Genomic DNA, 27,263 nt, shown 5'->3' with positions numbered 1-27,263 from the left:
GTAGCCTAAAACACACACAACACAAGTACGAACTAAGTTTAAAACATCCATAATAGGCCTTTGTGAACAAATTAAGAACCTATTAGTTAGGAGCTTCGAATTGGACACTGCCAAATTTACATCAGTGTACTACATGGCAGCTAAATATAGTTCATACTTCCATAATTTTTAAAATCAAGTTGTATTTATTTATTCAAGACTGTGTGTGCCCAGTCAGCCTGGCTCTATTCTGAAGGCTGGGATGACAGCCAGGAGTTTAAGTTAGCAGCCAGTTCACTATGAAAAAATAAAGAGAGGCATACATCTAGGGACTGGGGTGGGTGGGGCAGAAAGGACTAATGGCATTTGAAGCAAGATGGACACTTGAGTTGACAGCTTGGTGCCATAGTGCTGAACTTCTGTGGCCTTATAAAGATGGGTAGTTTTCAGATTCAGTATAAGCTTCTGAATCACCAAGGCTGAATACTTCAAGCACATGGAAAGTCTGCACACCAGGAGTGGTAAATTATGACTAGAGGAACTGCACACCCACACTCTGACCACCAACCTAAGCAACATGAAGAATACACAGATTAGTCATCTGCCCAAGAACAGATGAGAACCACTGGACCAACACATAAGATGCTCTTGACCAAGAATGGAATTGGCAGTGACTTGGTTGGAGTGCACCATGCCAGCCCAAACACCCAGAGAAATGTTTCCAACAAATCAGCACAAACACAAGTCATCGTGACACCAATTTATATCAAGAGACACTAACCCTGCTGATTTCTGCAAAGATTTAGATCCAGTTCGTAAGGGAGAGCTCCAAGTTCCTTCCCAAACTGGGAACATACATGGCCCCAGGAAGGGCAACTCTGGCACAAGAAAGAAGCATGACATTTTCCTAGCCCACTGCTAGAATGGCCACACTGAAGCAGCATTCACATATAATTACAGTAATGAAGGAACAGATCCTGTTTATGAAGAAAGTATCGTTATGCCAGTGGAATTCCTCTAGCTACAAGTATTGCGTTTCCCCCCTATTGTTGGTGTAGTTATAGGGTACTTTCCTTAAGATACCACTTTATCTATATAATATTTTAATGCAATCATTTAGCCAAAAAGCTATAGCTTGCTAACAGTGACTGTCAGTGTAGTAGTTTATAGTTTTGAGTATGGTTTATTAATCTGCCACGCCTGGAATTAGGTATGGCTGCAATCCTATATACACTTAGCTGGGAGTTCCGCTGGATGTTTATCACAGATCAGAAATGGTATCACCCTGGCCAAGAAGATGCCAGCATGCTTAACAAGCAGAGCCAAAGAAGCTATTACAGGCAAGAAGGCCTCCTTTAAAAAAACAGAAGTCTCGTCCAAACAAAGAGAACAAAAGGAACACAAACTTTGGCAAAATAAATGCAAGCAGACAATAAAGAATGCTAAAAATAATTTGAGAAGCACATTGCTAAAAATACTAAAACCAACAACAAAAATTTCTTCAACTACAGGACATCTGCTAAGGAAGCAGCGGGCCCTTGGATGATAAGGGAATCCAAGGTGTGGAAAAGGAGGATAAAGCGATTGCACAGAAGGTGAATTTCTGTGTGTTCGTCTTCATAGTGGATGATAAATGGCAGATCCTGGTGCCTGAACTAACTTTTGCAGGAAGGGAGTCTGAGGAACTGAGGCAGATAGTGGTGGCAAGACACAAAGTTCCAGGCCTTACTGACAAAATAAAAACTGACATATCATGGCATTTAGCTGGCATCTACCCAACAGTTCTCAAAGAACTCAAATGTGAAATTGATGACCTTCTATCACAAATATTTTAAAAAGCATTTGCTAAACAAAATGTAGCTCTAATTGCAGACCAATTTGCTATCTTACCATGAACATTCCCCAGCAGAATGTCACCAGCTGTTGAAGAGAGCAATGAAGATTCTGCATAAAGATATTTGGCTTTTAATAAGCCATTTTTGGTAGAAATGTGAATAGATGACCCTTGTAGCTTTTCTATATTCACACTCTGTAAAAGGGGGAAAATGAATAAATTAATATAACAGAATTACAGCCAAGAAACAAACATCAGTTCATCTTAATGATATATTAAGCTACATCTTTCACATACACATGTTCATAGAGCTCCAGATATCTGCTAGCTAGAATCTTCAGAATAGACGGGAGGTGGGGATGAATATTCATCCAAGGATGCTATAGGATGTCTCCAATTGGTTTTATTTTGCAGGTAGGATTCGGGCCCATACTGCAAACATAGCCATAAAATTAAAGCACTCTGTCACAAATCCACTTTAGAAAAAGAACTGGACTTTTTGCAGGTTGGAAAGTGAAGGGGAAATGCATTGAAAAGTTTAGAATGAATAAATGACTAACAAGAGGACGTAAAAACACCCCACAAGCAAATCGGGAAATGCAGAGTGAATGCTCATTGTCATATAACTGCCCCACAAACAAATCAGAATAACTGTTCAATAAAGTTGGAATATTATCTAACCATGTAAGTCTTGTGCAAGCAAATAAGGATGAATGATCAATAACTAGATTGTCTGGAGAAGCCCATAGAAGATATTAACTATAAAAGGTTGAAATTATTGTTCAAGCAGAAAACTGAAGCAGAGGGAGGAAAGAAGGTTATCCAGTCACTTTTCCACCACAGAAGTTCAGAAAGTGGTGACAAAGAAACATCAAATACACAATATACAAGCAAATGTCTGATAATGTCAGTGCCAATGACTGAGGAGCAGTGAAGTTGTACCTAAGCTGAGGGGAATGGTGAAGACAGCATGAGATTCTGTGTCTGGCTCCCGATCTCTTGGGAGAGACTTGACTCTCTGCAACAGCCCCATGTGGCTTGTCCATGTGGAAACCTGGGATGGTAGTCAACTAAATTTTACTCAGAGTAGATTCAGTAAAATTAATGGCTCTAACGTCATGATGTTCACTAATTTCAATGGGTCTACTCTGCGTAAAACTTACCGGATTTTTTGCCCTATAGGGCGCACCGGCCCATAGGACGCACCTATTTTTGGGGGGGGGGGATAAAGAAACAAATTTTTATTTTTCCCCCCAGGCGCGGGCTGGGGCGGAGGAAGCCCGAGCTTCCCCCACCCCAGCCCCCAGAACAGGCAGCTCTCCGCAAGCCTTGGGAGAATGGCGCGACTTCCCGCCGGGCTCCCACGCCTTGTGGATATCTGCCTGAACCCCAAACCAGGTCGGGGAACAGCGGGATGGCGGCGTTCCGCCTCCCCGTTGTCCCCCGAGCTTGTGGGGCTGGTGGCAGGGAGAAGCACGCTTCTCCCCACCGCCAGCCTCCAAACCAGGTCGGGGAACCGAAGCCCGGGGTGCGCTGTGCAGCGCGCCCCTGGCTTCAAGATGCAGGCTGCTATCCGCAAGCCTAGGGAGCCCGACGGGAACTCCCGCGGGCTCCCAAGGCTTGCGGAGAGCTTCCTGAAGCCTGGAGAGCGAGAGGGGTCGGTGTGCACCGACCCCTCTCGCTCTCCAGGCTTCAGCGAAAGCCTGCATTCGCCCCATAGGACGCACACACATTTCCCCTTCATTTTTGGAGGGGAAAAAGTGCATCCTATAGGGCAAAAAATACGGTAATTGGCTACCGCAGTTGATACATATGGTCCTCTTCATGTTGTCAACAAAGAAAGACAAAGCTTGCAGCTAGAAGTTACGCACCAGAAAACAGGTGCATTGATTTGCAAAATGACAATCTGTGAAATTTCATAATACTGAATTAGCATTAGAAGTTGAAGTACTCCCTTGATGGTGGGACAAATGGCCAGATTTGTGGTTGTGGGCATGGATAACGTATACAAAGGAGAGTAAGAAGCTAAAAGATATATGGCACTGCAAGTAAACAGGTAAAGCAGCATCTACTTTTTTGAAGAGTCTGCCACGTTTATGTAACAGTTGGTCGCAAAAAGTGAAAAACTCATTGCCTGCAGCACAGCATTTGACTGGAACTACAGTGGTACCTCGGGTTAAGTACTTAATTCGTTCTGGAGGTCCGTTCTTAACCTGAAACTGTTCTTAACCTGAAGCTCCACTTTAGCTAATGGGACCTCCCGCTGCCGCCACGCTGCTAGAGCATGATTTCTGTTCTCATCCTGAAGCAAAGTTCTTAACCTGAAGTACTATTTCTGGATTAGCGGAGTCTGTAACCTGAAGCATATGTAACCAGAGGTACCACTGTACAGCTTTAATGATAGCTAAAGCCCAGTGTCACCGTCAAGGCCCAGATGTGTGGATTTCTGTCTCTAGTGCAGTGGTGGGGAGTATTTTTGGCCCAGTAGGCCAGATTCTCCTGTGGCCCAATTTCAACCCACCTGCCAACCCCCTAGCATCACTATGGTATCAGATGACTGACAGGTGAGTTGCCTCACTTACTTGTCAGTCCATGGTGCAGCACTTCCCAAGAGTCTAACAAACACCTGGTTTTTGGGTGCTTGCGAACTGCAGAGAAAGGGGCTTTGCTGCTCCTGCAGCAACAAGCGGTTTGCATCGAAACTGCTGCTAAAATGGAGGAAGGAAACTAACGCAGGCTTCCTCAACCTTAGCCCTCCAGATGTTTGTGGCCTACAACTCCCATGATCCCTAGCTAGCAGGACCAGTGGTCAGGGATGATGGGAATTGTAGTCTCAAAACATCTGGAGGGCCGAGGTTGAGGAAACCCGAACTAATGGCTCAGCCCCAGTTGCCTCATTGGCTGCAGCTGGAATAAATTAACAAGCTCTTGGGAAATCAGCACAATTTACATCAAAAATTCAATAGCCTCAACACTGGAGCTGTTAGTTTAGGTCTTTGGTCTTCCTGGTTGGCAGTCCATGTCCATGGCTGTACCCTGGACTGCCTTCCTAACCTGGTTGGTATTCTGCCTAGCTTGTTTGCTTGTGCTGGAGAACAAGGGCTATATTCAAGAAATGGTCTGGCATTGGCTTATCCCCTGGCAAAAGTATCACTCTGCAAGGCTGCTGGATGCGCTTGGGCACACCATCTGGTTTTGATTTGGCTCTGGCCACACAGAGTTTTGTCAGTGTGCCTGACAAGAAGACATATATTATGCCTGATTGTTGCAAAAGTGTAATAAGGCTGGAAAAGCAAAGGAACAATAACATCTACAGAATATCTGAAATCATGACCATATGATTTCAGCCCTCCCACTCATTCGTGATGTTAGGGTTTCCCTAAAACTGATGCTCTGTAGAAGGCTGCCAATAGTGGAGAAGAGGGTCAGTAGACTAAGACCAGTCTCCCAGCAGGCTCAAATGGTGGCTCAAGACAGATGTGGATGGAATCAGCTGATAAATTCTTTGTTTTTTAAGAGACGAAGAAGGATACAGCAGGCAGCCAGAGCAAGAGCCAGGATAATAAAAGTCTAAAGATGTTTTACCAAACGAACAGTTTCTACAGTCACATTGGAACTATTGTAAACACGAAGAATATAATAGATGCTAATACCTTATCAAATTTAATTGTGTTCTACTAAGATCGGTCTGACTTATGCTGCAATAAAACATTCAGATGCTTTTAATTTTCCGGTTCAGTCCCGTCTCACATGCAATTTTGTGACCCAGCATGCCTATCTGATTTAAAGCTGTGTATTAATTTGGCTTAAAATCTGCTCTAGCATTTCAGCACGATCTATCACAGCCTTATAAAATGAAGAACTGTATGATGTAGTCAAGCTGCTGACAATTCCTCCGAAACAAAGAAGACTCTCGACCAGATGCTAAGCAAGGCATCACACCTCTCTGCGGAACGCAGTATCTCTTACTTTCAACCACTGTTAAGCAAGACTCGGGTATCAATTTGACCCCGTGTCAGCCTGCTTATGTGTACGTACGCCAGATAACGGGGGTCAGACATCAGCATTGAAAAATCATGCAATTACTGTCTACAAGGCAGTTTAGTGCTTCCATCACTTGGTCAGTTGGGTACACACACCAGTAGGCACGATGTGATAAGGAGAATTGGGTGAGGAACCACATCTGCAACGGCAGTGGGATTTTAGGCTAGCCCAGGCTTCCTCAACCTTGGCCCTCCAGATGTGTTGAGACTACAATTCCTATCATCCCTGACCACTGGTCCTGCTAGCTAGGGATCATGGGAATTGTAGGCCAAAAACATCTGGAGGGCCGAGGTTGAGGAAGCCTGGGCTAGCCTCTCTGTGGAGAGAGGCAGCCCCAGGAAACAGTTGCTGCTTGTTTCTAGCTGCTAGTTGGGTTAACCCCATTTTATTCGTTAAAAATAAAAACAAAGCATTTGAATTAATCTGCAGGTTTTTAAATGTTCATCCCAATCTCTCTCTCTCTCTGTCTCAATGTTTTAAGCATTTGCCCCAGTGACTGAAGTAGAAAGTGTCCAGTTTCATTGCCAGGGGAATTATAATGCACAGCTACAAACCTCTGACAGTCTTGGTTTACGCTGGAAACGCTGACAGAGCCCTCGCTACATAATGATGACTGTAGTCGATGGAACAAAATTGTCATAAAAGCCCACATGGCAGATAAAATACAGGCTGATTGCTAACAGAAATGGCTCTTCGAGAAAGCAAGCCAAACTTCTTCCTCCAAAAAGTTGGCTGCTCTGCTATTGTGCTTGGAAGATAAGTGTTATACATGTCAGTTTTGACGCTTAATTCTACAGCTGTGATTTTGCTGGTTTATATGTAGGGTTTACACACAGAGACACACACCACAGAACATTATATGGTCACGGCAAGATAAATTAGTATATTATAAATTCTATGTTTCTCATCTGGATAAAAAAAATCTTCAAAAGAACATGTGAACTTAATCACTAGCATACAAATCAGGTCTGTAAACAAAGGGTGAGAATACACTCAATGAAGGGTTACTGCGCAAAATGCAATCCTTTGTCAATTTCTTCCTCTTTCCTCCTACAATATTGAGGAACTGTTAGCTACATTGTCATTGTATTGTACATTTCCTCATGTATGAACATATCACTGGTGAGGAAGGGTAAAGGTAAAGGTAAAGGGACCCCTGACCATTAGGTCTAGTTGTGACAGACTCTGGGGTTGCGGCGCTCATCTCGCTTTATTGGCCGAGGGAGCCAGTGCACAGCTTCCGGGTCATGTGGCCAGCATGGCGAACCAGAGCAGCGCACGGAAATGCCGTTTACCTTCCCGCCGGAGCGATACCTATTTATCTAATTGCACTTTGACGTGCTTTCAAACTGCTAGGTTGGCAGGAGCAGGGACTGAGCAACGGGAGCTCACCCCGTAGCGGGGATTCGAACCGCCGACCTTCTGATCGGCAAGCCCTAGGCTCTGTGGTTTAACCCACAGCGCCACCCGCGTCCTTGGTGAGGGAGGGTAAACGAGCCTAAATGTTACAGGGTCAAATGTTTGGCAGTGGCCCCCTGTCAAGCTGAGCCTTCCCCAGTCCGGTTCCCTTCAGATGTTCTTTACCACAACACCCATAATCCCCAGCCATTGCTCATGCTTGACTTGGGATGATGGGCATTGTAGTCCAAAGCGTCTTGAGGTTGAGGAGGGTTGGTTTAGCGCCACTCACTGCTAAGTGCTGACATGATATCGCTGGCAGCAGCAGAAGTGACTAGTGGGGGCAGGCAAATCAGCTCTGAATATCTCTTTGGACCCAAGACCTGATGCAGCCAACCTCCTGCATTGCAGGGGGTGGACTAGATGAGCCTTGGGGTCCCTTCCAACTCAACACTTCTATGACATTGCCTTACAAACACTGCTAAAACTGCTTTGTATACTAAAATATATTTATGCAACTTAAGCAACTTTACTAAAATTAAGTCGCACTGAGTTCAAAAAGGACTTAGGCAGCAATCTGATACACCAGAAGTCTCCATCCTGGGACCGCGACTCCACCAGCTCCAGCCAGTTTAGCCAAAGTAAAAGTTGATGGGAATTGTACTTCGAAATATCTGGGAGGCACCATGTTGGGGAAGGCTTCTGCAGTGGGCAGTTACTTGGGAGTAAAGGAACTCAATGGGGCTTTGTTCTGAGCATAAAGGTATAGTATTTCAATATGATTCCCTAGCAGGGTCAATGTTTCAGCTTGCAATTATCTACGGATCATGTCCAATTCTTATTTTCTAGACATTTCCAGTTTGATATGTGAAGTTTTTCACGCCATTTACTTTTGTTTCCTGATTTCCACTTCCTGAAATATGGCAACCCTACTTTAGTATCTCCCAGCCAGAACTGGAAGTGTGTATTTTCCTATACTATCCATTAAGATTCTTATGGCTACCACAATAACCCCACTTATCGTACTTTCTTGCTTTATCAGAGATTATTACATATGCTGAAATACAACTCCCGCCTGTCTTTTAAAACAGCTGTATGTTAACACAACAGTGAGTTCTTCATCCAGTGTACAGTGAAACCTCGATTTATGTACAGCTCTACTTACGTACAATTCCAGTTACGACCTTCAGTAGGTGCCTCGACTTACAAACTTTCCTCTAGATACAAACAGAGGCCTTGCCAGCAGCCCAGAGCTCGCCTGGCCGGCTATGGGGCAGCGCTGGGGCCTCCGCCGCTGGGGAGAGGCCTCCAGTTTTCCGGAGCTCACCCTGCTGGCTGCGGAGCAGCGCTGAGGCCTCTGCTGCCAGGGAGAGGGCCCCCATCCCACCCCCGAAGCTGTGGAAGAGGCACAGCAGGGCACACTGCAGCCCCAAACCCCGCCGAGGAACCAACCTGTGAAAGTCCGGAGAAGAACCTGGCCTGGCAAGAAAAAAACCTGACCCTGGCCAAAGTGAAGCAGCTCTTTACTGACCCTTGCCCCACCCCCAGCTTGTAGCCAGGTAAGCCCACCCACCCTCAGTGCATGTAAGAAAAAGAATTAATGTTAATTTTTTTTCATCTACAATACTGTCTTATTTATTTTATAGTACAGTACATTGATTATCGCCTTTATTTTATGGATCTATGGTCTCGTTAGGAAGTAAAATCCGTGTTAAATTGCTGTTTTAGGGGGTGATTTTCCATCATCTAGAACGGATCAATTCACTTTTCCATTACTTTCTATGGAAAAGCGTGCCTCTGCTTATGTATGTTTCTAGTTATGGCCGGACCTCTGGAACGGATTATGGTTGTAAGTAGAGGTTCCACTGTATTCTAAACAAAGGAAGATGAAGCAAAAGTCCTATAGCCAGGGCTTACTCCCTTGTAAATGCAGTTAGGATTGCAGCCTTAGTCTCTCTAATCAATTAATCTCGGCTGAGGTAAGCCAAAGGAGGTCGCAAATAATCTCTATGCTCTTACAAATTCACTTTAAATTATTTCCAAGGAACTAGCTGGAATTATTATTCCTGCAAGCAATTCCAGCAATAAACTAAGCACACTTGAGATATCGCTCTTTTCTTGCAGGCCTTGAATGGATGGGAAAATTCTCTGCTGTCTACCTATGAGATATTTATTTACCCCTGGGTGCTGCTCAAGTCAGGGTCACATTATACACATCTCAAGGAACAATAACACTTCTCAATAACAAAGCAAACAAGCCAAAGGCGCCATCTTCTGGAAAATACCCGGTACTAACTGAAGTTTCAACACCTCACCTGCATTTCCACAGAAGACGTGAATTTCAGTTGTGTTTACAATACTGTTGCCTTGGGATAATTAGGGGGCATTAACATCCATTGAATGCCATCTCAGCCATGTGCCCATTTAAAAATAATGGCCCAACATTTTGAGAATAGCTTGCCTACGACTGGGATATTAAATCCAAATCTAAAAGCTGATTCACTCTGCAGGGTTTAACTTCCACTTGCTGAAGAGGTTATACTGAAAGCAATTTGACATTTGTAGAGAAAAAGGAAGCAACAGCATAATGTATGTTCTTATTTCAGAGACCTATAATAGAAGCACGTTCAGCTCAAATTCAGTTGCTGGAATGCTAAATGGGGCTTGCCCAAGACATTTTGCTGCCTGAGGCAAAGGGAAAGATTGTGTCCAACGCACACAAACACACACCATTTCATTTAGAAAAGCTGCCCAGACTGGCTGTTGAATTTTTGGCCTCATCTGCACCACGCATTTAAAGCAGTATCATAACACTTTAATCAGTCCTGGCTTTCCCCCCCAAATAATCCTTGGAAACTGTAGTTTTTTAAGGGTGCTGAGAGTTGTTAAGAAACCCCTATTCCCCTCTCAGAACTACAGCTCCCGGAGTTTCCAGGGAAGAGGGATTGTTAAACGACTCTGAGAACTGCAGCTCTGTGAGAGGAATTTTGAAGGGAAAGCCATTGCCGTTTACAGCGGTATGATACTACTTTAAATGGGGCCTTGGTTCGACATTGGCAATGCGATGGAATTCCACCTGAAGGGTATCTGAAAGGTATATCACAACAGGGTATCTTAAGGGCTGTGGAGAAGGACATGAAGAGCACACACAGTTCTGTCCACTCCACACCCCTCAGCATCTGCCACCTGAGGTAGCTGCCTCATTCTGTCACACAGTAGGGCCGGCCTTGATGCTAAATGTAATAATATTTGCTTTATAATAGGCATGCTAGTTTCTACAAACAGGTTTTCCACTCCACACCCTGGTCTATCCAATGTAGGGTCTATAACTTTAACTTCAATGCAACCAGGTGCAGTTTTCCCAGCCCAGAGAGACAATGAAAGGAGCACTGTACTTGCTGAATTTTTGCCTGCCCCACAGCTGTCAAAGACACAGAGCCTCTGTCTGAAAAAAACCCCCTGCAATAGTCACAGAACTTGAAAAAGTGAAGACACATATTCTCACGAAGATTTTAAAAGCCCACAATGTTATTTTTGTAATGTATTTCTTCAATGTATTTTATAGGTGACCCAAATTATTGTAGTCCATACATTTTAAAAATGCTTACACTTTCTTGTGACACATGAATATCAGCATTTCCTTGAAGAGTTCCCAGGCAGATAACTTTCCCTCCTTTAGCTTGAATGTCAATTTTCTGACTCTGAAACAGAATTGTATACATGTTAAAAGAGTTCAGTTCTTATTTTTTTGAAGACAGTTATGATGGGCCCTAACTAGGATTTCACCTGCATCTCTCGGCTGTTATTATGGAAACTGATACGTCAATTAATTCTTGCAGGACCCACAATTATATCTGCATGGCTAAAAGAGTTCCAGGTCTGAATTTCTACTTATTATGCAGTTGCAGGAGAGGTCCCAAGAAAAGACTTGCAAAAAAATATATACAAGAGGATAGAAAACACAACTCTTGTACTCTTGTATCTATACTGGTACCTTTATTGACCGCAAGATGCTTGTTCCCTTTTCTGTCTCTATTCTGCAGCTGTTACATTCAATTTTCTCAGTCTTCACACAGCCATTCCCTGTTGTCTTGATATCCAAGTCTAAAATCAATTTTAAATAGTGGAGATAAATAGAAACAAATTCAATGCAAAGCAATCTAAAATTTTGATTTCCTTTAGCAAAACAATGTAACAGAGTGAAAAAAGAAGCACCCCACTTTCAAAGCATGTCCTGAGTCCCCCAAACAAACAGTGTCACATGTCAGCATCTGAAGCGTTCAGGAAAAAATGCATATTACAGCGATGTGTAGGAAGGACAAGGAAATATACCCAGGTTAGTGAGCCAACTTATTAGCAGTTATGATTATTGTTATGGCATGTGCACGCTACTCTTCCTCCAAGGACAGCATATATGGAGCTTATCTAATTATTTTATTGACAATAACCCTGTGAGAATAATAAAGACTGTGACTGGCCCAAGGTTACATGTTGAGCTTTGAGAATGGCAGGATTGGAATGCAAGTTTCCCCAATCCAAGTCCAACAGACTACCCACCAAGTGACTTTACCATAATAACTGTCAAAGAAAGGAAAAGATGCTTTCTGGGTTTGGCCTGGTGATAGTAGCAGGCAAGAGAAAAGCTGAGCTGACTAAACAGCTGGGATTTAGACAGTGTTCCTTATTTTGCCAAGGCATCTTCCTGAACTCTGGCCTTGCAGCAGAAGCTTTTGAGCTGCAGTAGTGAACATTATGGCTCCTGTCAATAGCAACACTGGGTCTCTTATCGGTGTACAGTGGTACCTCGGGTTACAGACGCTTCAGGTTACAGATGCTTCAGGTTACAGACTCCACTAACCCAGAAATAGTACCTTGGGTTAAGAACTTTGCTTCAGGATGAGAACAGAAATCGCATGGTGGCAACAGGAGGCCCCATTAGCTAAAGTGGTACCTCAGGTTAAGAACAGTTTCAGGTTAAGAACAGACCTCCAGAACGAATTAAGTTCTTAACCCGAGGTACCAGTGTATCTGCAAAAGCTGGGAAGCAGCAACTTGAATGGGCCACATTATCTACTATGGCATGCCAAACTGGGATTCACAGCTGAAAAAACGGCCATCCTAACTGTTCACCACAGAGCATGGGGCACTTCAGTTAAATTTTACATCAGTGCCTCTTTTTGACCAGTTGCTGCACATACCAAATTTTACGGGGGTCCTCACATCCACAGAGGCCGCGCTGTCCATGTCTTCCGAGATTATCGTAATCTCCTTTCGCACCTCATCATACTTCACATGCAAACTATCCAAATCTGCACCATGCGCGGGGCCGGCGGTCGCCCCACGCACCGTCACGAACACCCTGTCCGCTTGGGGGTACTTGTGTGGGTCCAAAGGGTGCACAGAGACGTGGCAAGGGAGCCGTGCCTTCAGGAGGCCGTAGGGGCCGACAACCAGGGTCCACTCCTTGAGAGGCTTGCTGCCCTTCCGCTTGCTCGCTTCGGACTTGCTGCAGCGACATGGACTGGCAGCAAACCAGCGAGGCTGCTGGCAGCTGCCAGTCCACGACCTTCGCCCAGTGACGCCTTCGCCCTTCAACAGCCGATGCCAGCTCCCGGCCACTGTCCTCGCTGCCGTGCACCAGCCTCCTGGGGGCAGAGGCCGCATCCTGCACTGCCTTGAGGCTGCTTCAGGGGGGGCTTCTGACACGCTACAACCCAGCCCTGCAAAGAAGAAAATCAAAGTGCAAAGGGAGAAATTGCACTCCAGGCTCTGGGCTGGGCATGGGGCACCCCCTTTCCCCCCCTCTCCCCAATACCCTTTAGGGCAGAGGCATCTGCATTAGCGGGACCCCCGTCTGCCCACTTACAAACCCATCCTGGAAGTTTCAAAACAACAAGCGCAGAACCGGTGAGCTGTACTAGCAGCGATTGGCCAGTCCAGTGGCGCCGCGGTGGCTGCTGGGAATTGTGGTTCCCTGCTGACCTCGGCGCGATGAAGGAGCCCGAAGGCCGAACTACAAGTCCCGGGAAGCTGAGCGTCTCCCGGGGGAGCTTTGGCCCATGAGCGGCTGGGGGAGGCGGATGTCTCCCTGTCTCCCTCCGGACAGGATGGAACCTTGCGGCTGCCCAATAGGAAGCGCGGAGGGCGGGACTGGAAGAGGCGAGTCGGTCTCCATGGCAACGCAGGGCGCTGACGGGGCTCCAGCCTCTCCGGCGGCGGCGGCGGCGTCGAGGTTTCCCCGGAGGGAGCGGGGCCGCGCGGGGAAGGTAAAGGAGCAGGCGCGACCCGGTTTGAAAAGGAGGGAAGGAAGCCTGCTCTGGGCGCGAGGGGAGGAGTCGTGGCATTTGAAGAGATGGAAGGGGCCCCTGAGGGTCATCTAGACCGACCCCCTTCAGTGCAATAACGCGGGAGAAGGAAGCGGAGCAATGGCGTCTGGAACTTTATTCACACACACACCCCGTCCACCCCAGAATGTGTTTCAAGGGCGCAAGCAGCCCAGAGAACCGAGTTCCACCTCATCCCCCTCCTTCCCAAAGCACTTCCTCCCGGGGGGGGGGGGGTCTGGAGGAGGCGGCCAAACCTCGGAGATGCTAAACATGCCTGGGGGGGCTGAACAGGGAACTAGCTGGGAGCCGCATATAGACCACCCTGAGTAAACCTCGCTAGTCAGAACACTGGCCACCCCCATCCAAGGGGGGGCAGCTTGTATAAAACATTGGGGGTGGCCCAGGTAAGCCCTGCCCCACATAATCACAACATGCAGCACACACACACATGCCCCATTTGGATGGCAGTGCTCATCAACTTGGGGGGGGGGTGCAGCCCCCTCAAATATTTTAGGGAGGGCGAAGGAACCTCAGCGCCTAGGAATTGGCTCCCATGCCACCATCTGAAACAAAGTGCTACCCCCACCCGGCCAACTTCTGAGTACGGAGGGTGGATGTCCCATCAGACCTGTAGGCTCTGACCCCAAAATAGTTAAATAAAAAGCTAGCCAGCTCTTCTGCCACTAATGCAGAAGGTGGTTTTAGTGGGTGGGAGTATAGTTCCCAGGTGTGCATTTGTGTTAGCCGAAAGAGTCTGCTCCATGTGTCAGGAGTCTATAATGATCACATAGTGAAGCTAACTGACTTTAGCATGCTGAAGTAGTTGCAAGATGGCTGTGTGGACTGGTTCTTCTATAACTTCCGTTGGGTTCGCATCCTTTCTCGCAGCTCCCCCCGCCCCCCCAACATTTGGAAACAAAGTGGAAATAGAAGTAGAAAGGGTTTCTCAAAGACTGCACTTGCAGTTGGGTGGCCAGATGGGAAAAGGGACAAATGAAACCCAATTCAATTTCCTCTCCTACACAACTTTTAAAGGTGCAAGAGCCCTGACCTCTTTTTCATCTGGCCCCCCTAATGTGTTCTCTCTGTTTATGAAGTGTTGACCAAGTAAGAAATCTTGGGTTGCAAATAAAGTGTTGTTGATCTATTCTCCTTGCTTTCCAATACTAGTAGTTGAGCTTTTGCATTGTCGTATGAAGGCTGCAGTGCTATTATCTTGGAGTACGGTAAGTCTCACTGAATATAGTGTGGCTTACTTTGTATAGGACACGCGTGGCACTGTGGTGTAAACCACTGAGCCTTGGGCTTGCCGATCAGAAGGTCGGCAGTTCGAATCCCCGCAACGGGGTGAGCTCCCGTTGTTCGATCCCAGCTCCTGCCAACCTAGCCATTCGAAAGCACAGAAAAAGTGCAAGTAGATAAATAGGTACTGCTCTGGTGGGAAGGTAAACTGTGTTTCCGTGCGCTGCTTTGGTTCGCCAGAAGTGGCTTAGTCATGCTGGCCACATGAGCCGGAAGCTGTCTGTGGGCAAACACCAGCTCCCCCGGCCAGTAAAGCAAGATGAGTGTTCAACCCCAGAGTCGTCCGCGACTGGACTAACGGTCAGGGGTCCCTTTACCTTTACTTTGTATAGGAGTGTACTGCATGTCTCCTCATTTGTTTGAACTGTTGTTTCACAGATGTAGTTGTGTCCAGTTTCTATTTTCTTAGTAAGCACACTTTAGTTGCTACCAGGGAATGCAAGCATGCTTTAACAGGAAATGGAGTGTAATATCTTCCTAATTTCTCCTTGTGTTACTCCATCACATCAGCCAGGCAGCTGTAAGTGTGTACTCCAATCTTACAGGCATACAATCTTCCTGTATGTTCCAGAATTTTGGGCCGGTAACAGGGAAGTGACTAAACCTCTATTGGTTATTATAGGTAAATGAAACCTCCATGTTCATAGGTAATAAAAGGTTTAAAAAGGTAAAGGGCCCCTGGACGGTTAAGTCCAGTCAAAGGCAACTATGGGGTTGCAGTGCTCATCTCGCTTTCAGGCCAAGGGAGCCGGTATTTGTCCACAGACAGCTTTCCAAGTCATGTGGCCAGCAGGACTAAACCACTTCTGGCACTTCTGACAGAAACCAGAGCGCATGAAAATGTCGTTTACATGCTGGTGGAGATGGGAAGATGCTGGACTAACAACAGGAGAGGCTATCACCTTCAAACCCCCTTGTACATCCCAGATGATCCTCCTGGCTGCTGCTGGAAAAAGAAGACTAAATTAGACTGTCAACACTTTTGTTCAGCACCAGTTCCTTTTAAGTTTTTGTGACTTTCAGATTCATTGTACTGAATAGTTCTTGCACAATTATTTGAAGCAAATTAGAAACCTTACCAGCAAAGTCAGGTTTAGGCTGCTCCAACCTTCCCTTTCTTTTCATATCTAAATAACTTGGAGGCATGTTTTTAATTCAAGGTTAAGTTCCTAAAAAAGAAAAGAACATCTTTATTTAATGTAGTGTGTTTGGAATCTGGCATTCTTTTGCTTTCAGTATGAGAGTGATGTTTCATTAAATATTTAGAGGAACCTGAGGGGTTTTTTTACTTTCTTTGGCAACCATTTCAGAAAAGATGAAGAATTACAGCAGACTTTTATGAACAAAGTCAGGCTGAACTTAAGGAGCTACAATTTGAGAAAGAAGAAGACAACAGTACTATTTCCATTAATAGTATGGAAAAGTGTCATGATTCATTTGCATTTTTCTGTAGTTGAGTTTCTAAACATAAAGCTTAAAAATGTAACATGAGCTCCATAAAGTTCAACACTCCCCATCACCATTTTCAGTTTCCAGTTATTTTGGTAACATTTTGTGTATGTGTGTAGGAGGGGGCATAATTTGACTCCTTTTAATAAGCAACACTGTCAAATCACTGCATGCTCTTTGAGGTCCTGAGGGTAGGATGGATTTATATTTATTTTTAAAACCAAGTTCAGATTACTAAACTCAGAACTTTTCATCCATGTGGCACCCTCTAGGGCTCACATTCAGAAGGACCTTTTAAAACCTTTTTTCACTCACAGATTACAATTGCTGAACCAGGAGGAACGATATACTAATGAAGTTAAATAAATATTCATTATTACTATTCAAATATAGAGATGCAACATCTTCTAGATTCCCCCCCCAGAAAAAAATGAAATGTATGCAATAGTTACATATCTAACCTAACTGTTATTTGTTACTTTAATAGCTCAATCTTGTGTGTGTCTACTCAAAAGCAAGGTCCATTGAGTTCAATGAAATGCGCTCCCAAGTAACCATGCATACAGCTGCAACTTTAGTTGGGAGTAAGTCCCAGTGAATTCAGCAGGACTTACTTCTGAGTAGACTAATATAGGCCTGTAGACTTTGTAGATGGGCAACATTTCTGCTACAGAATCCCTGCCCCATCGCGGAACAATTCTGAGAGTTGCCAGAGTGGTGGGATGAATATAAAAGTAGTTTGTAGTGAGTGTGTTTATGTTCTTACTTAGCAATGAGCATATAAAAAACCTGTTTGGTATACTTATGATATGAAAAGCACTTAACTTTTTGTTCAGATATGAATTATAAATACTGTATACCTAGAATGTGATGAGGAAGCTGCTTTATTGTAAGATGGACATGCTTTTACACAGGGAGAAATACAATAAATTCTGTAACCAAGTGTAAAATAGGACTGCAACCTAGCACACACTGCAGCTTACTATATTGACTACAATATAATGCTTTTTTCAAACTTAATTTCAGGGCGGTGAGAGGCAACCCAGGTAAGGCCTTCATTGGTTACTCTTGCTTCACCAGTAGCATACCCCCTCACAATATTTGATAACATAACTAGATTTCTATGAAATGGTTACAGAATATTGCTAGGCATCAATTGCAGGCTGAAATGCATAACCTGGGATGCATGTTGGGTTAATAAACAGGCTCCCCGCCCCGATGAAATGACAAGCAGAATGCTAACCCTCCCCAGCTGAAACTATCATTCTGCTCTCAAACCCACTAAAGTGTGTAAAGGGACTTCCTTTTACATAACGGCAGAAGTGGGTTGGCATGTAAGATAAAAAAGGGTTTTTTTGAATTGAAAGTAGTCAGTTTTATTTTGGCATTTCTACAATTAGATCAAAGAGAAAGAAAAAAAATGTCCTAAGGCCTATGAAATATATTCTTCTTTTTATTTTTTATTAAAGAAAATATCATGAAGATTTGTTGTAGGTGGTACATGACCCCAGTTAAATGAGCAAAAATTTATAAATTACCTTCAAATCTATGCTGGAGATGTAAAAAGGTTGAAGGCTCGTTATACCACATTTGGTGGAATTGTGTCAAGATTATGTCCTTCTGGAACAATATTTACGATGAATTGAAAAAAAATCTTTAAAATAACCTTCCAAAAAAGATCTGAGGCGTTTCTTCTTGGACTAGTCTCAGAAGACATTCCCAAGGATAAGTTTAGAGTTTTTTTGTATGCTACATCGGCCGCTAGAATACTGGTGGCCAAAAATTGGAAGAGTGAGGAGACTCCTTCAATCTCAGAGTGGCAAATTAAATTTTGTGAATATATTGAACTAGCCAAGATGACAGCATCCTTCAGATTGCAATCAAAACAACAATTAAGAAAGGAATGGAAATGGGTTGAAGAATATACTGTACAAAATCATTCTATTAGAAATCTCTGGATAAGTATAGGCTGAACCCATTAACTTAAGAAGTTATGCTTTCCTCTCTTTTTTCTTTTTTTAATAGATGAATGACTATTGTAATGAATAAAAATGAATACAATGTTAGAGATTTCTATTAAGTAATAAGCTGGATATCACTCATGTGGGTGAAGGAAGTCACACAGGCATTTGGGTATAAGGGGAGGTGGTTGCAGGGTTAGATGTGGGGAATTTGCAGAAATAATATATTCATATTATGTACAATGAGGAAGGTGTATGGCAATTAACATGTAATGTGAATTAATTGAAAATGAAATGTATTCTTATTGCCGTTGAATGTTTAAAATACATTGTTCAGTTGAAGAAAAGGGTCTTCAAATTTATACCAGTTAAGTGATAAATAAAATTTGCTTTTGAATAAACTAATTATACTTTTTTTGTGCAGGTTATGGGAGGACATTTTCTTATCCAGGCATTCCCCAATCCCATGCTGCTCATGCCATGCATTGAACCCACACCTTGGACATGAAGGGTGGTATTCAACAAAGTTGGGTTGGCACAACAATTTCTCTTTGTACAATTGAACTTCCCCTCTATCCTCTTGCCCTGTCTGCCCCCTAAATCTGTTTTGGGTTTCCCTCCTCAATGCAGTGGAGCAGATTTAGAGAAAGTATGGGGTGCACATGGGGAGAGAAGGAGGCAAAGTTCTGTTGCACAAACAGAAATCCATCCACTAATGGAACTACTTTGTTGGATATTCCCCAAATGTTCAATAGACAACCCTAAGTTTGAACTTGCCTTTTGCATTTGTGATGAGTGGGGTGTGTTTTGATACAAATCTTTTCATGAACCTATGAAGCTTACTGACATGTCCATAGAGGTACAATTGAAATAAATATTTAGTAACTATAACTCATATTATGTGTATTCAAATCTTTTTTTGATTACTATATGCCCATGTTTATGTAATATATTAAATTTATGCTGATTGCAGCTGATTACATAATGTTTTGATTTCTGTAGGAGGCATCATCAGGGTTAGATTTTGTTTTGTTTTTTTGAATTCCTGAGCAAATGCAGCTGCTGAAATTTCTCTGTAAAGCAGAATGTCCTTGAAGAAAATCCAAATAGCACTAGAGGCCAGCTTACACTTGTAGCCTTCAAAGATTTTGTTGACCCATAGACCATGGTGTTCTTTGAAAAAGAAAACACACACAGATGTAGCAAGATTGCATCCTAATGCTAAATTGCTGTAGTATGCTTTGTAAATTAACTAACGTATTCTGCTTTGATTCATCTGCATTCCAATTTAAGTATACTTGGAAAAGTATAATGATAAATTCTTTGATTTAATTTCAGATCAGTTTGGAACTCCACAGTCCTAGTGACTGCAATTGTTTAGGCAAGGAAAATGAGCTCTGAAGGTAATTACTATGCCACCTAGTTATTAGCTAACACAAATTATTTAGTGTGTGATGCATTGTAGATTCCACATAACATAGTCCTGATCCCCAACAACTGGAAGGTACTGGGAGTTTAAGATCTGCCTTGATTTCTTGAATTGGGTCAGCGCTAGACTTGCATATGGCAATATATATAAGGATGTATCTAACTGCATTGATATTCCTGGAAGTTGTGGATAGGGAAGTGGGTTAGTGACTTTACTATGGCAGTCTCTGAATACTTCTGAGGACTATCTTTGAAGGCAGACACTTTGTAGAGTTATTCCTTGTTTTCCTAATTATTGCTTTTATTAGTATTACTAGTGCATAGTCAAGGGACAAGGGTGGCGCTGTGGGTTAAACCACACAGCCTAGGACTTGCAGATCAGAAGGTCGGCGGTTCGAATCCCCGCGACGGGGTGAGCTCCCGTTGCTCGGTCCCAGCTCCTGTCAACCTAGCAGTTCGAAAGCACGTCAAAGTGCAAGTAGACAGATAGGTACCACTCTGGCGGGAAGGTAAACGGCGTTTCCGTGCGCTGCTCTGGTTTGCCAGAAGCGGCTTAGTCATGCTGGCCACATGACCCGGAAGCTGTACGCCGGCTCCCTGGGCCAGTAAAGTGAGATGAGCACCGTAACCCCAGAGTCGGTCACGACTGGACCTAATGGTCAGGGGTCCCTTTACCTTTACCTAGTGCACAGTCTAAGCATTTCAGTTGTTAATTCGTTAACAAAACCTTCCCAGCTATGCACAGATATTGACTATATTCAGCTATCCCTTACCCTTTCCCCTCCCCTTTCTTCTGGAGTTCCCCATTATTGATATGTGTAACCTCATCCCATGATTCATCTCCATCTCTCATCTTCTAATTTATTTTGCATAACGATCACAATTTGATATGTGGCTTTTGGTACTTTTTGCAGATGTTTGGAAAAGGGATGATTCTGAAGAAGAAGAAGAAGAGTATGTTTCCAGTGAGTCAGAAGAACAATCTGAACCAGAATTGGAACCAGAAGATCCTGAAGATCCTATTTATGCCACGGCTCCAACAGTTAATATTCGGGATGAAGGTTCCATTGACGTGCATACATGTCCTGCATTTGAGTGCCTTGATGAGGTAGTGTACTGTTAGTTTCCTTTATGTCAGCATGATGGATACTGTTTTCAGTTGAATTGCCTCTGTAGGAAATTAAAAACAAAGCAACTTTCAAGTACCTATTGTGAAAATAGCATTGATCTATCACAACAGCAACTGAAAACAAGATACAGGAAACCATCTTGTCAAAAAGCATGCAAACTGAAATAAAACAAATGAAAAACTCTGCACTGTTACCCAAGCACACCACTTTGCCTTATTGGGGTAATGTTCTTGACTTTGGTGGAATGTTCATTATCTCGTTTCCACAAGTATGTTAAACAGAATTCCTAAGAGTGCCTTTCAAGGCTTTGCATAAGAAACAGCAATGGCATAGAATATGTGTCAAATGTAAAAAACTGTTACTTTTGCAGAGCTGACACGATTGCTCTTTATAGTGATCTGTTCCAGGGGTAGTCAGCCTGGTGCCTTTGAAATACAGTGGTACCTCGGGTTACATATGCTTCAGGTTACATACGCTTCAGGTTACAGACTCCGCTAACCCAGAAATAGTGCTTCAGGTTAAGAACTTTGCTTCAGGATAAGAGCAGAAATCGAGCTACGGCGGCGCGGCAGCAGCAGGAGGCCCCATTAGCTAAAGCAGTGCTTCAGGTTAAGAACAGTTTCAGATTAAGAACGGACCTCCAGAACAAATCAAGTACTTAACCCGAGGTACCACTGGACTACAGTTCCCATAATTCCTGGCCATTGTCCATGCTGGCTGGGGTTGATGGGAGTTGTAGCTCAACAACTTCTGGAGGGTGCCATGTTGGCTACCCCTGGGCCACTCAAAGGAGACGCTGTTGACATAACTTTGGAAAAGGAGATGTGTGGTGGGGTGAAATGAAGTTTTTGTGCAGCAGAAAGACCATACTAACAAGTCTTATTCCCTCACTATTGTTTTGGCTGCTGCTTTCCTTAAGATACGGGATAAATCTCATTAAGGATTGGGCAATAATATACACAAAACATGCCAATATCAAGAATCATTGTCAAACTGTTTTGGCAGCTATCCAGCCGTATGAAGTACGCATTAAAAGTTTGCTTGGTGACTTTAATTTGTAAAATTATCTTTTTTGTCATAAAAAGAGTTTTCCAAAGGGGGAACGAGAACAGACTTAGGAGAGCGTGGCAAGTTCAAATTGCATCGGGCAATTAAAAAAACATATACCCCTGTTTTCTTCAGCACCTTTTCAGATATTTCCCCTCTGTTTTTCCTGTGGATTTGTTTCTCCTGTGGATTTGGTCTTTAGTTTTGTCTGACAGGAAACAGTGAAGTAAAATTAGTATGTTCTTAAATTCTTTTTGTTTATAAAATTTACGAAGCATTTTCTGTTCAAACACACCAAGGCCTAGCCAAAGAAGAAAATAGTTTCCTAACACTCTTGAGAAAGAGTTGAAACAAAACTTTCTCTGGATTGCACTAAGAATCGCACAAAACTAAAACACGAGAGACTATAATATAAAACCCTGTTGGCTTCCACTGCACAGAAGCCACCTTAAATCAAAACTAGCAAAGTGCACATATGTAAAGCACTGTGTGTTGCAAACTAAACCATAGTGGTGGAACAAGCGCCCAAAGACCTGTGCTTATGATTGGCTCTGTTCCTAAGACCCAGTGGGAAATTTCAGCCATGCCAACATTCTCAGATATTCATATATCAAGTCAGGTACATATGCCACTGGCTTTGTAATAAGATCATTCTATAACACAGGCACAGTGCTTTAAATTAACTTTTAATTTTTGTTTTTTTAAAAAAGAGAAATAAATAAATGATGTGCTGTGCTGTTGTACTGTGCAATACTCTTAGTGCATGTGCGCAGATAGCTAAAAAAGCAACCACAAGGGAAAAATAAATTTTATTTATATTGGAAACCTATGGCATGACTTGCCACATAAACTTCCATGAGAGTAAGTCCCTAACAAAATGCATCCTACATTCTTGGACTTCGTTAACATGAAGCTTTTTTAGATTGATCATAACAACCATGTGAAATGTTAACAAAACATTATTTCCTTTGGGCAGTGATGTCAATCAGTATGTAAAGTGCTGATAGCAAAGACTGCTGTAAACTAGCCCCAAACAGCTACCACTGTATAACTGACCTTCTCAGATATGGATTTTTACCAAGGCAGCATGCCCAGCATCAGTACCTGAAAACCCTGGGCAGCTGCCAAGGCCCCAGTGTCATGGGAAGGTTTGCCACCATTGTTGCCTCTTAAAAACAAGAATTTAACAGGCTTATTGACTGCCCCCAGCTGCCATCTCTGTCCAGCAACATCCTGGAAATTGACATGTTCAGCACTGTTGGGGCCAAAGAACACAGCCTTTGCAAAGAGGCCTTGTCACCTCTGGAGTAGACCCTGGAGGGTGATTGGCATTCTCCTTTACCCTTTTTGCAGATGTTGCTGATTGAATAAATGCACAGCATTAACTAATTCCCAGTGCATCCAGGGGGAAAGAAAGGGAGAGAGACTGTGAGACCCTTGCATGCTATATAGAACCCCTGGCATGACAAAAGCTAGTTCTCACAGTCCAGTAGAAGCTCAGACATGCTTGCATCCCCTTTACTTTAGTGTGCCATAAGACCAAAGTAGCCCTGGAGAGCGTTACGTAGCTAGGCATTCCTGAAGTGATATGTGTTGTCTCGTATGCCAAGAATTCCTGAAGATATGTGCAAGTTTGTTCTTTCCATACATTACACACACACTGGGCAAACTGTACAGATCCAAAGCATTCTCTTCAGACCTAGTCCACTGCATAACTGTTGCAAAGCCTGATAAGTGGTGTTTCTTGCTGTTTCCTTAGTTTTGCTAGATATTGATCACGGGTGATCAGAACTGCCTTCATTTGGCTTTTTACATGTATGCACCTTTATATCCTGTTCCAGTTAATGGAAGCGAGCTGCCAGCTTTCCTGTTTCCTCACAGTGTGTTCATTCAACACAATTTTCATGATAGGTGAATAGAACTATTGTCTCAATTATGTACATATTTGGTTCATGCCACATTCCAATTAATTGTCCAATGTGGTACACAAAATGTACAATGAAAAACAATGGTATTCAATTTTCATTTAAGCTGGAACCAATGATCCATTTCTGTTTCTTGGAGTGTTTACATCTTCAGCTAGAATCCTGTTGAATTGAGCATTGTGTTATACCAGTAGATAATTCCATATTGGTAAGAATTTATGGTAGTATTTAATTTATGGTTAGTATTTTATTTGGGATTTGTTTGTTTGATAGTCACCATTCAGATCCTTCAGACTTTTCACAAGAAAATAATAGACGTACGGCTCATCTCTTACACAAAGTGTCTTATTTTTCTAAAACAATGTAGTATTATAGGGAAAGGCTGGGAACTTTAGAAACGTAGAAGTAATGAATAAGGATCGCTTAGTCCTGGTCCATTTCAGCGTGTCATTATTTCCATAATGACCTCAATTTGGCTAAACATTTCCATGTCAATTTAGCAACGTGTAACAGACTGTTTCATTGATTTCACTGCTTGGTTGGAATAAAATACTCTTCTTAACAGAGATCTGTTTAAATACCGTGGTTTTTATTAATCAGCTTCTTCTTTTTGTAGCTACCCTCCTGAAGTCTCCAGTTACGATTGTTTCCAGTGAAGTCAGTGTGACTTCTTATAACTTCTCCAGACAATGGGTGGAATACAACATAATTATACGTGAATATTCCGCTACCCCTCTGTAGCAGATTTGGGGAGGGTGGCTGGGATAGGAAAGGGATTGTGCAAGTGGAAATCCTTTTGCTGCTGGCATGGATTAGTTGACTACTGCTCAGTATTTTACTGATAGGATTATAAAAGAACCAGTCTAGGTCTAGTGCCTCAGTATCTTATCCCTATGCAATTGTTGAGAAATAGCATTGTTGCAAGTGGGGTAAAGACATGTTGTTGTTTGTATCTCTGTCTCCCTCCCACTGAGCTATTAGATGCTTCAACATTTCCACTGTCTATTGGACGAAGGACATGAGCAAATTCTAGAAGGGGAGCGTAATGTTGCACCATTTTGACCTTTAAAAACAAACAAACAGAAACTTTGCACTAGATGAGTGCTGCAACCCTGCTCTAGGGTATTTGGGTGCTAGACAACCACTGCAGATATCTTAAAAGTTAAGATTCAAATTAGAAAAATAAATAAATCCCAAATTACATAGACATTGAAGGGGTAGGGGTGGTTATTGCTTATCAGTGGTGATATTACATTGTCCAGTAGGTACACTTGACATTCCTGCAACCATATTTCTTGCACCACTCTGAATAACAGTGCAGGTACTAACTGGGGGAGAAAATATATTTCCCATGCAACAAAATAATGTGGTTTGAATGCTGCTGGGAATCTGACATCCCTGCTACAGGAATACTGCCTTGAGAGGATGTTGGGATTCCACACCACAAATTGTTTGTTGTGCTCTAGATATAAACTGATTATGGACAGTGAACCTCAGGGTTTCAGCACTATTCTGTGAGTTCTTTATAGATATATTGTTTAGATGTAGTGTAAAGTTTTACCATGGTATTTAGCAATTAAGCTATCCCGCACCATGCTACTGCTTATCTAAAAGTGAAAAGTCATTGGGAGATGCAGTGACAATTGTTGGGAAATGTGCAAAACCAAACATTTTCTTCACAGAGTGTTATGTAGTTGAGCCCATGAATCAGTGTGCTAAACCTAACACAATCGCTAAGCACTTGTTGCAATACAAGAGACAATGGAAACCAATGATACGTTGATTTGTCAGTGACACTAAGGGTCATCAGGGCATGTAGTGGCAAGATCTGTTGTCCATCAGATTCCGACAGATGGCTAAAAATGCTTTTCAGTAATTCATAAATATTACTTAAATACTGTTTCTTAAGTGCTTGGTGGAGGAAAACTCTAGGGTCAGTTGGGAAAGGAGAGGCTGCTATTCCACTTAGGATACTCCATAACTTAGTAGGTAGGAAGGATAGGAAACTTGTTTCCCATTAGGATGGCTTGATAGCTGCTGTAGGATCAAAGCTTCAACACATGTGAGTGTTGCATGCAGCATGTTTTGTATTGGGAAGAGGACAAACATTTAGGAAGACAGAGGAGTAGGTCTGCAAGAGAGGGGAAATTAGAGTAGTGTATGACAACCATGCAATTATCCTGGTGTGTTGGGGTTTTTTTTGCAGGGAACTGCAAGGAGGGGTTAGGAGGTTCATTGTAGCAATAACTAAGACAACTCAAAGACAAACAACAGAGGAATAGACGTAAACTATAATCTTTGCAGAAGCCAAAGTTACCCAGACCTCACCACAATTTAGTCCCCAGAGCTATCTCAAAAGACCTGTTCTTTGATGCTATTTATGTCTGCTTAGTTATTATTACTTCCCACCCCACCCCCCTCAATTCCTGTGGGCACACCTGCTGCTAAGTAGCATTAGAAAAGAATAATGTATGAAGCAATATTAAATTTATTGAGCACTCTCAGTGGTGGCCTGAGTTCTGAAACCATCACAGAGGAATGGGATTGCCAGCTTTTTGCTCTTAAAGGGCCCTTGAGCTTTAGAGAGCTGCATGGAGTGGAGTCATACATGCATCTTTCACCTCATTACATCTTCATTGCAGTATTGCTGCATTTGTTTTACGACAGTTGGTTCTACTGCATATGCCCTCTCTCTGATTCTGCAAGATTGCCTGGGATTCCTCTGTCATAAGGTTCTGTCAGTGGTTGACTCCACCTGTGCAAGGGTAACTTGGAAGTGATTGCAACTGGAAGACAGTATTGGACTATTACCTTGTTTTTCAGAAGCGCAACCCATCTCTGTGTTTTGCTTTTTGTTTTTATGCCACAGACATGCTGGAATGTTGACAAAGCCAGTTTTGCAATATGTCACTTTCCTATCTGCTGTAAAGCTGTCAACATTGTACTCATTAAGGCAAAATATGTAGTTGTGTTCCTGTTCTTTCACAGTTTGTTTTTCATGTGACTAAGTACATATTCTGTGATATATGCAGATTTTAGGACAGGCATTAGCAAACTCTGCCCTCCAGATGTTTTGGGACTACAACTTCTAGGATCTCTAGCTAACAGGACCAGTGGTCAGGGATGATGGGAGTTGTAGTCTCAAAACATCTGGAGGGCCGAGTTTCCCTATGCCTGTTTTAGGAGGAATTTGTAGCCAGGTTTTATAGAATTATGTTGAGAGTCTCAAGGTGTGACATGAAGCTGCAATGTATTTGTATTGATATAGTGAAAGCACATACACTCTCTGTACTTCAGTAGGCCAAAAGGCAATTGGAAGGTGGAATTGCTTATTGAAATAAATGAATGTGGGATACAAAATAAATGAATAATGATCACTAATCAATAGAGCTGAGCATTATTTCTTGAGATCTGTGAAGGTAGACTATTATTCCATCAGA

At 43.1% G+C, this 27,263-nt stretch overlaps 2 protein-coding genes across 2 annotated transcripts in view; one reads left to right on the top strand and one right to left on the bottom strand.

Moving 5' to 3' along the window:
* FAM185A (family with sequence similarity 185 member A) overlaps positions 1-13,251 on the bottom strand; it is a 66,076-nt gene extending 52,825 nt beyond the window's left edge. Inside the window, exons 1-5 of the mRNA XM_083575310.1 lie at positions 13,122-13,251; positions 12,454-12,975; positions 11,250-11,359; positions 10,864-10,956; positions 1,870-2,008 (exon numbers count right to left, since the gene is read on the bottom strand). Coding sequence (XP_083431436.1) covers positions 1,870-2,008; positions 10,864-10,956; positions 11,250-11,359; positions 12,454-12,919 — 808 coding nt within the window. The 5' untranslated portion in view covers positions 12,920-12,975; positions 13,122-13,251. The remainder of the gene's footprint in view (positions 1-1,869; positions 2,009-10,863; positions 10,957-11,249; positions 11,360-12,453; positions 12,976-13,121) is intronic.
* Positions 13,252-13,388: 137 nt separating this feature from the next.
* CCDC146 (coiled-coil domain containing 146) overlaps positions 13,389-27,263 on the top strand; it is a 63,882-nt gene continuing 50,007 nt past the window's right edge. The window contains exons 1-3 of the mRNA XM_083575033.1: positions 13,389-13,521; positions 19,632-19,696; positions 20,636-20,829. Of these exons, the coding sequence (XP_083431159.1) occupies positions 19,684-19,696; positions 20,636-20,829 (207 nt within the window). The 5' untranslated portion in view covers positions 13,389-13,521; positions 19,632-19,683. The remainder of the gene's footprint in view (positions 13,522-19,631; positions 19,697-20,635; positions 20,830-27,263) is intronic.

The sequence above is a fragment of the Podarcis filfolensis genome (assembly GCF_964270895.1).
Source record: "Podarcis filfolensis genome assembly, chromosome: 10".
Lineage (NCBI taxonomy): Eukaryota > Metazoa > Chordata > Lepidosauria > Squamata > Lacertidae > Podarcis > Podarcis filfolensis.
This window is presented reverse-complemented; position numbering and strand designations above follow the sequence as displayed.